The sequence below is a fragment of the Tachypleus tridentatus genome, chromosome 7 (assembly GCF_004210375.1).
Source record: "Tachypleus tridentatus isolate NWPU-2018 chromosome 7, ASM421037v1, whole genome shotgun sequence".
Taxonomy (NCBI): Eukaryota; Metazoa; Arthropoda; class Merostomata; order Xiphosura; family Limulidae; genus Tachypleus; species Tachypleus tridentatus.
This window is the reverse complement of record NC_134831.1, coordinates 72,592,186-72,602,882: the sequence shown is the minus strand read 5'-3', so window position 1 is coordinate 72,602,882 and position 10,697 is coordinate 72,592,186. Positions and strand designations below refer to the sequence as shown.

General features: G+C 34.0%; 1 protein-coding gene across 1 annotated transcript in view; it reads right to left on the bottom strand.

Moving 5' to 3' along the window:
- Positions 1–845: 845 nt before the first annotated feature.
- The window catches only part of LOC143255961 (uncharacterized protein ZK1073.1-like), a 137,523-nt gene continuing 127,671 nt past the window's right edge, over positions 846–10,697 (bottom strand). The window contains exons 10-13 of the mRNA XM_076512449.1: positions 10,576–10,614; positions 7,619–7,754; positions 7,113–7,164; positions 846–4,498 (exon numbers count right to left, since the gene is read on the bottom strand). Of these exons, the coding sequence (XP_076368564.1) occupies positions 4,332–4,498; positions 7,113–7,164; positions 7,619–7,754; positions 10,576–10,614 (394 nt within the window). The 3' untranslated portion in view covers positions 846–4,331. The remainder of the gene's footprint in view (positions 4,499–7,112; positions 7,165–7,618; positions 7,755–10,575; positions 10,615–10,697) is intronic.

Genomic DNA, 10,697 nt, shown 5'->3' with positions numbered 1-10,697 from the left:
CAATCTATCTTTGGTAATATTCTGTAAGAACTTGAAAGGTGACAACTTTTTCAATGTGCCCACACAAAAATTCAATTCCTGTCAGTAAATATTATTCATTTTTCCATATTAAATTCAATGTTGATACGAATTTTATTATTGTACTAAAGTCGACAGAATTATAATTTTTAGCAAATCTTTTTACGAGTTCCTTGGTTTAATATGTAGGTTTTAAGATGTGAAGTGGCTTGGTGGATAATTCTACATGTTATTTGCAAGTAAAACATTTAACCTCACAGAATTCACTTGCTGTTAATGTGATAAAGTCAAATATTTTAAATGTCATTTCTGTTTTATAAGAACTTGTAGATTTTTGAAGATTTGATCAGAATATAGTACCCTTACTTCCTCTTTTGTTTAGGAATATGTTTACAATATAAAAAAAGTCAGAACATAAAATGTCATTGTACCAGAGAGAGAGAGAGACACCAATTTTATTATTTCAACTCAAAAACAAAGTAGAACCTACAACAGTGGTGGTCTATCACTGATGACTGAGAGATGGTAGGTCCTTATTCAGTTGCCTCCAAAACCTAGGGTACATTTCACAATCCCACATTGTACCCTGGGATATTTTCATCTGATGCAACGTTTCTTGTTTAGTTTGTTCATGAGTTAAAATAATAAGTTATATAATTAGTCAGAGGTTTAAATTTGCTGTTTTTAACGCAGTCCCTCCTTGTGAGTTTACTTATTGAACTAATTAACTTCATGAAAATGTAATTATTTTCACTAACGTGTATATTGTGTTCATGTTGTAGCAGCCAATAATAATAATAAAGAAAAAATTAAAAAAAACACGCAAATAAGATAACGTATTTATTATTTGTGATTTACTACACTAAATAACATAAACAGTAGTACAACGGTATTATCTCTACCTGTTAGTGGCAAAAACTAACGTACTCGAGAAGCAATATATATTCACACCAAATCATTTCTACTAATACAGTTTTCACACATCACGATTACAGGTACCCAGTAAAACATCTATAGAAAAAATTACAACTAGTTTCGTTTCAAAAGAATACCTTAGGAATGAACTCAATTTTCTGAAAATTGGAATACGATTGCCCACGTGCGATATTACCATGTAAGGATACTTGAAAAATTTGGCATTGAAAACAAGAACTTGTATTCTCGTCTGTTACCAGACGGTTGAACCATAAATCAGTACTAAATCGTTACGTATATACAGATATCATGCTAAAATTGTTATTAAACATTCAGATTTCATTCACTTACAACAGCAAAGTATTGCACAAAATAAAACTTGTAACTATTTTCTCGTTTACGGAACCAGAAAAGATCTAGAACTATTCCGAAGGAAAACGTACTGTGAACTGCTGCCCTCTTTCGGCTTTTACTATTATTGTTGTTATATTTTTAATAATTTTTATTTTATCACGAATAATCCACCAATTTTGGTTCGAGTACTTGAAGTAATATTTCTTGCTTTCCACCTTAAATATAAAATTAATGTATATATTTTTATATTCAGCTAGACGATTATACTGAAAGTGTAAATACGCCAATAAAATCTGTAACAGCGACGTAAAGAAATTTACGCTGTGACATATTATTATGTAACAGTTTAAAAATTCTGCAAAAGAGTAAGTATAAAACATAGGTGGTGTTGTTGGCATTACTGGAGATTTGTGTCAGTAGAGCCTGTTACCAACACGCACGATTAAAGTGTATATTCTACAGTATCAGTAAACAAAACTATGGTAGTAATAGAAATAGCGCTTTAAATTAATAAAAACGAATGAACATCGTTGTACAGTATGCCAGGCCATTTTGTATGTCTGTCTTCTTTCGTTTTTCTTAATATTTTGATAGTTTTATAGATAGAAATATTTTATGAAAGTATAAAGTACTAACGTTTTGCTGAACATTTAGGAGTTTACTTTGATTTTTTTTAATTTAAGAACAATATTTTGTCTGTAGAAAAATGTAATGTAACTAGGCTGTAATAACCTAGTAAATAAAACTGTAGCACTTTTAATGTTTTGAACTGGAAAGCTGAAGTTTACATTGAGAATTTGTGATGAATGAAAAGAGCGTAAAAAAGAAACGAATTAGGCTTAAGAATAATTACTCGTGTGTATGAAAAACTCTCGCATGTCAAAAATAATTTACAAAGGCTCATACTTAAACTGACAAGCAAATAATTTTTGAGGTGGCGAGGGGTTATGTTCAAATGATGAGATCTAAAATTAGCACATAGAATACAACATGTATTAACTGATAGATATAAAGTGAAATATTAAGGAATGAGTGTGTGACCAGGATGTGAATGAAGTATTTATGCTTACATATGCAAAAAGAGTTAAGCAGAAGTAGGAAACTGTATAAAATATTATAGACCACCATTATTAATAATCGGTAAACCTATAAAATGTTCGATAGAAATACGTGTAAATAATATATAAAGCTGTAATAAATATTTCTAAATGAACAATAATTAACAATTACAATTAGAAAGGTGTGAAACTTATAAAATAAAGCTACAAAAAATTCAACTAATACTAATTAAACGTTTCGAAATTTGTGTGTAATTCAGATGAATTAGAACATGCCTACATATACAAATTAACAGTATATATGCTTGTCTTATTTCGTAATATATCAGTTTGTGTTAATATACAGAGAAGCAAAATTTCTAAGAAAAAGTTATTCAACGTTTCCTACGTTAACGTGAATAATTTCTACAGTTATGTAGGTGATATTTACAGCAAAACACAACAACAACTATTTAATAGAACAGTAGACTTTGAACAATTATAAAATTTTCACCGAGACAGAAAGCGAGTTCTGTCACGTTATAAGACCTACGAAGTCTGTGGGACGCAGTCGTATTAACATTAACTTCCGGTCAGATTTGTTTTAGGGTCACAAAGAACCAGCATCGACCCAATTTATTGTAGTAAATATTGACATAGTTTTATTTCGAACTTTTTAATAGCATATTCTGGTAGAACAAATATCGTCATACTGCTGTTGATTTGCTAAAATTGTATGCTTGGTTCTGTTGCTAGGTTTACTTTGTTTAATTTCGCGCAAAGCTACACGATAGCTATCTGAGCTGTGCTAGGATTGGTTTAATAAATAAGCATTGAACTCTGGGAAACTTCTTTTCTGAGTGAGTATTGTAATTGTGTTCAAGTGCTACTAAGCCTGACCAACATAATATATATATTTTGTATGCATACGTATGTTTTCACTCACTCGAATGTGGAGTTTCCTATTTCGAGTAAATTGAGAACAACCAAAAACATAGTACAAATTAAAAATCAAAGTTACACCTAGGAACTTAAGCGTTTTATAGGTAACATTTTGTTAATTATACACGTATACGTTTAAACAAGTTGAATAAAACGCTTGTTAATAAACGAGAATAAATATAGTAAATTCTGAGACTTTCGGAACAACCAAGTGAAACGTTGAACCGCAGAGGAAAGTTACGTACGAAGGGCTGATCAAAATTATATGATAAACGACCTATGCTGAATCTTTCCAATCAATCTAAATAATTCTTAGTGTGACAGATGTGTTGAATAATTAGTTTTAATATTTCATATTGCACATGTACAGCATCCGACATTTTATTTCAATTTTTAAAAAAACTAAAAGGGATAGGTTAAAAACAACGTCTGTAAAGTTATTTTATCCGAATATTTATTTGACATTATTTATACGTTTGGAAATTTAACGCAAATGTAAACCTTGTTTGATCAATTACTACTCTATGCTTGAAATAAGGAGAGGTTAATCATCAGTTGTGAATACGTAAAGAAAATATTCTAACAGTTACAGGAAAAGCCATTACTGACACTTATTATTATTTTTATATGAACGATCAACTTCATAATATAAAATATTATTTTATCTATTTGAATACTTGTTCAAAAGTTCGTAGAAACGGAAATACTGATATCTGAGTAGCAATGCAACCATTAAATTACAGATTTTTATATATTCCAATGGAATCTAATCCACCCCTTCATAGACTAAGAGGTAGGCGTCTTTGCAACAGCACTAAAGCCTTATAATCTTTCGTAAATCACGATAGGCGCCATCTATGAAATATTGAAGATAATTACACATTCAGTTAGGACTTTTTCAGTGAAAAAGAAAAATTCAAAGTGTTAGCTAATTTGATAATACTTTGGTTGAGTTCTTTATTTTACGATAAGTAAATATTAGATGTTACTAAGAGTTCATTAGACGGCACCAGTCACAATAAACCATAACAGTGTAGTGCCTTTAAGATTGATAAATCAAACTTTTCACTTTTCCACAAGAGAAGTAATGGTGAGAGATGTTCTTCTGGGGCGAGGCATGTCATAGTCTTCCATAGACAGTGTTCGCCTCCGACCAACTGCTCCCAGCGTCTTGTGCTCCACTGGAGGAAGGTTTCTCTGTCGATCAACCCCAGGTAAAGTTACTGATGTCACTTAAAGGGGGGAGAAAGGTACGTGTTTTATTTTCAAGCCACTCATAAAATAAATCCATGTCATATATAATATTGCACACATAAAACAAATATTTAAAAACACATTATAAAGATAAAAATATCTACTCGATCTTTCATTTAAAGGCCTTGCAAAAAAATATCTTTCACAAATAAATCTTCTTTGCAAAATTTTACCTGACGATCCTACCATCGAACGTGAAAAGTCTGTTTTTTTTCAATACATAATCGTAAAAACGAATAACAGATGGCGCTAAAAATGTTCTCTACAACTGCACAAAAATCGATCATAACTAGGAGAGGAACATGTTAGTTACACTTTCTATCAAACAGTGGTATTACCTATAAAATACCATACATTTATATACTTCTCTGGGCTTAGGCGAAACCTGGTGTCTTAGGATCTTTTAAAACTCCACATACATTTACTTATCTTGCCTAATTTCGCTTGAAACTGTTAAATCTTCTCTAAATACTGAAATATCATTTAGTACATTGAACAGTATGCGTTATTTATTTCTGTGTATTAATTTTTACATTACAGCAGTATACAACATGATTGTTCGTTTTTACTGCAAGTAATTACTGTAGTTTTTACACTTTGTAAAACAAGAACTGCTGTTTTAGAAATCAAACGTAAACTAATTAATCTCTTTAACGTAACATTAAAACTATGATGCTTAAAAGCAATATTTAAAGATACAAATTAAACAGCGTGTAGTTTTTATACTTTAAAACTTGGACTGTATTCCAGTAAATTACATTCTCCATTCATTTGTACGCTAAACGAAACCTAATACTCATAGAAACAAAAATGTATTAAAAATACAACTTTGGCTGTTGTTCGTTGCTGTTGGTTTTACATAATAAGTTCGAGAAGTAGAAATCATTCAAATAGAAACGTTTCGCATCGAAAAGTAACAAAGCTTTTATAAGTGTAATGATAAGATGCAAAATGTTCATTTTAAATTCACTAGCGTAATGTTAGAATCTTTTGTTATTATTTTCTCTCGTACTAATGCCTTCCCCACACAGCGGCATGTTTGTGTACTAATACCGCTAAAAACAACGATCAACAACTCTCGTACTGAAATATTGTTCCGATAGGGCATCGCCAAGTTTACGAACATACAAGACCAAGATCCAGGGTTCGACTCCCCGAGTGTGGCTTTGCTCTAATACTAGCAGACAATTATAGTAGCGGCCAAACTTTGTTTTGTGTGAGTGAAGCAAGATCTCAGTAAAACGTTCTTAATCACGTGTTTTGTTTAATGCATCATTTATTTGAAGCAACTGAATTTTGTTTTTGTTTGTTTGCTTTGTCATTAATCACAAAGTTACACTGCTTTATTTGCAGTAAACGCCGTGGGTATCTCGCGTTTCAGCGTTACAAGCCGTCAGACTTGCTGCTAAGTCACCGGGAAGAGGTCAGCAAACGACAATTGAAAACAATGTTTGTTTGTTTTTTAATTTCCCGCAAAGCTACACGAGTGTTGTCTGTCCGAGGATTGCGGGTTCGAATTACGGGTCAAGGGCCTTAACCACCTGGCCATGCCGGGGCCTTAAAACAGTATCTTATTTTATTTGATTCAAGCCTCTCTCATTCTGTAAGGGCCCAGCATGGTCAAGCGTGTTAAGGCGTCCGACTCGTAATCTGAGGGTCGCGGGTTCGCATCCCGGTCACGCCAAACATGCTCGCCCTTTCAGTCGTGGGGGAGTTATAATGTGACGGTCAATCCCACTATTCGTTGGTAAAAGAGTAGCCCAAGAGTTGGCGGTGGATGGTGATGACTAGCTGCCTTCCCTCTAGTCTTACACTGCTAAATTAGGGACGGCTAGCACAGATAGTCCTCGAGTAGCTTTGTGCGAAATTGCAAAACAAACAAACAAAACTCATTCTGTAAGTCTGTACTGATAAAATTACATTAGCTGAGTGTGATAAAATTACATTAGCTGAGGTGCAACAGACTGAGGCATTACGTTGAAGCATGAACGTAAAATAAGTTGAAATTAATGTGAACATAATACTGCTTTATATCTGAGATTCGATTCGAACCATTTATATGAAAATCCTTAAATAACACCGTGGCATACTTTATATTTTTGTGGTGTGTTTTAAATTTCACGCATAGTTCCATGAGTGTAAATATAGAGGGAAGACAGCTAGCCATCACCACCCACCGCCAACTGTTGGGCAACTCTTTTAATGAAGTAAAGTGAGATTGACTGTTACATTATAACATCATACGTGTGAAAAGGCGAGCATGTTTGATGTGACGTGGATTCGCACTCGGTACCCTCAGATTACGAGTTAAGTGCCTTAATCACCCGGCCATACTGCTGCTATATTTTTTTGTGTCAAAATTAATCTGTCTTAGGTTATTTTTTCTTAATGGGAAAAGAATTCTTAGTGTAATTTCTCTCTCTCTCCAAGTCATGAACACATGTTTAGTCTAAGCTGTTATTCCTTACGGTGATCAGTACAAAACCAGTCAATGTCAAATTTATGTACAATATTCAATTTTAGGGCAATAAGTCTGTCTTTCCTAAATACTCTAAATTTTATATTTTCTAGAAAAGTTATAAATATACATACACAGTCCCAGACCTTTGACGAACAACAATAGGTTTTGGGCTAACTTTTCAGGCTGTAAGAAACGTGTTAAAATGAATTCTACAGTCAATAGAAAACCCAGTATAGAAAAAAAAAAAAAAAAACACACAACAAAAACACTTCTTTAAACATCAACAGCTTTTTAAAACATGAACAGATGTATAATTTTTTTCTCTAACGTTCAAATCTCAACAAAATAGTTCTTTTAAAATATTAAACGAAATGATAGTCAGCAACAGAAATTATTTATTCATTTATTATTCTACTGTATTAGTATTTCATCGAATTCCACATATGATGTAGTTTCATTTCAAGTATAAGCAACAGAAAATTTGCAAATGAAAAGATTCAACATGACAGAACAAAACGTTAATACCTACTTCGTTTATAACTTAATGAAGTTTGTTCTTTAATGAAGGCATTTGAATCTATGAAATATAAATAATAAGAACATGCCTCTTAAACGACAGTAATGTTCCAGTACTTACAGCTTCCTGAACTACATCACCGACGCGATCGAACTTCATAAAAGTTGTTTTCTGTTTATTCATGTGTGCAAGCATGGTGTGGACGGCTTGCACGTGGGCTGATTTTGTTCCTGTCACGAGCATCACGTCCATAGATCTGCAATGAGAACAGTGAACTTCAACCAAAACAAAATGTTTGAGCGTTTTAAACTTCGTGACAAACAGCAGTTTGTTCTTAAAAAAAAACATGTTGTGTTGTTGAATCAAGACCTTGTAAATTATGCAATTCATTTGACTTTATAAATAATTGCAGTATAGTTTATGTTGCAAAATAATTAGAACAAATACACTATTATTATGTCTTGTTTATTTTTTGAATTTCGCGCAAAGCTACACGAGTGTAAGACTAGAAGGAAGGCAGCTATTCATCACCACCCACCGCCAACTCTTGGGTTACTCTTTTACCAACTAATAGTAGGATTAACCGTCACTTTATAACGCCTCTAGGGTTGAATGGGCGAGCAAGTTTAGTGTAACAGGGATTTGAACCCGCGACCTTTATATTACGAGTCAAGTACTTTAACCACCTGGCCATGCCATGTTATGTCTTACTAAACGGTTCATGCATACGAGATTTCACTGTAGAATGTTAAAATAATAAGTTTTACTGTAAACTGTAAAAAAATATTTAAACGTTAAATTGAAATTTCTTAAAACTAGCGTAATCTGAGTAAGAATATTCATTAATACACTCCAAAACTAAATTATTTTTGAAAGGGGTTTTCATATTTATAAAAGTGTGATGAAATTTGTCATTATAGCTATATAAGTTTGTAGAAACTCAAGCCCTAAAACTGCAATATTTTCCTGAAGGGCAACGTATTTGTCTACAACGTTTTTCATTTTTAAAATTAAAGTGTGTAGGCGTAGAAACAAAAAGTTTTAGTTCTAAAATTTGACAGACGATGGCCCTGACTTTTCGAGCTATGTCACTATCTACATTAGTTCTAATACATATGTTTAGAAACTATGTTTTAGCTTTTACATTTTTAAAAACTGAAAAGCAATTTTTATCTATGCAGAAATTTACTTGTAACTTTTAGAAATTACAGCCTTTTGGGCTTCTGTAGTCTGAAATGGAAAACATTATTTAACTTTACATGTGTATTCGATTTCAGTTAGCGCTTTTCTTGCGCTATTAATCACTTAACTGTCGTTCCGAGTGCAGACAAGGATATGAAAATCGTTCTCTTTAAATCGATCGATTCTGCGTTTTGATACAACATTTTAAAGTAATGGGAAAATAAAATCTCAAGTTATCATCACCCGTCAGAAGGAGTTTAAATTCCATACCGCAGAGTAGCGCTGTTGTCGTTTTTTTGTTTACCTTTTACGAGGGCTGTTCAAAAAATACGCGGACTAACGTCATAAAACAAAATGTACTATATTTAGAAGTTACAGGTCTGGGACCCCTTCAAAGTACTCTCCTCCCCAACGCACACACTTTTCCCAACGGTGTTTCCACTTGTTGAAACAGTCCTGGTACGCTTCTTTTGTAATGTCCTCCAGCTCCTTCGTCGCATTTGCCTTAATCTCGGGAATCGTCTCAAATCATCTTCCTTTCAAGGGTCTTTTGAGTTTGGGGAACAAGAACAAATCGCAAGGAGCAAGGTCAGGTGAGTAGGGGTGGGGGGAAAGAACAGTGATCGAGTGTTTGGCCAAAAACTCACGAGTTCTGAGGGCTGAATTTCGCAGCAACGCGGTGCATCTTCAATTTTTTCGGTCAAAGTCTCGTAACAAGATCCAACTGATATCCCACACTCTTCAGCAAGCTCCCTGACAGTCAGACGTCGATTTTCCCGCACCAGGGTGTTGATTTTGTCGACGTGTGGATCGTCAATTGACGTGGAAGGACGTCCAGGACGCTCATCATCTTCAATGGACTGTCGACCATCCTTAAAACGTTCATGCCACTTGAAACATGACGTACGCTTCATAGCAACATAACCGTAAGCCGTGTTAAGCATAGCAAAAGTTTCAGTCGCAGATTTTCCAAGTTTAACACAAAATTTCACAGCAAGTCGTTGCTCCTTCAGGTCATTCATTCTGAAATCCGCCAAACGAAAAAATCGCATTTCACTTAAAACCGCGTAGCTAATACACAAATGAAGATATCTGTAATCAGGAAATGGCGTCGCAATCAGCTGATCTGTGCGTACCTAGCGACACCAAGCGGATTCCCCTGGAGCCGCGCAATTCAAACAGTCCGCGTATTTTTTGAACAGACCTCGTACATGACTAGCGTGCGACTCGTAATCCCAGGGTCGCGGGTTCGCGCCCGCGTCGCGCTAAACATGCTCGCCCTCCCAGCCGTGGGGGTGTATAATGTGACGGTCAATCCCACTATTCGTTGGTAAAAGAGTAGCCCAAGAGATGGCGGTGGGTGGTGATGACTAGCTGCCTTCCCTCTAGTCTTACACTGCTAAATTAGGGACGGCTAGCACAGATAGCCCTCGAGTAGCTTTGTGCGAAATTCCAAAACAAACAAACAAAAACATGACTAGCGTTTCAAAACGTAATTTCACACTACGAGAATATATCAAAATCAGTGATGTCGAGAAAACCCACTTGTAGAGAAATATATATATATAAACGGCTCGTTTGAGAAAATATTTTACATAGAAGAGCGAACAACGTTTCGACCTTCTTCGGTCATCGTCAGGTTCACAAAGAAAGAGAGAGGTAACTGACCGGAAGCTGACCACATGTTTGAAAGGGGTTGTGTAACTGAGTGTCGGAATGTAGGGGGCGGGCTTAGATGTTTGAATATATAATTTTATATTATTTATTATTATTATTATTATTTATTATTATTATTATTTATTATATCAAAATAATTTTTAGTTTAAGATATGGATGTAGACCCGAAGTTATTTTAAGAATCTTTGTAACCGACCATAAAACGAATAAATACTTACTTAAGGTTGTTTTCAATGGCAATAGATATGTCTTTCCGGCTGTAAAGCAAATTAATGTTTTATATAATATATATATATATATATATACACACATAATAACAGCAATTAATGAAAATCGGGAA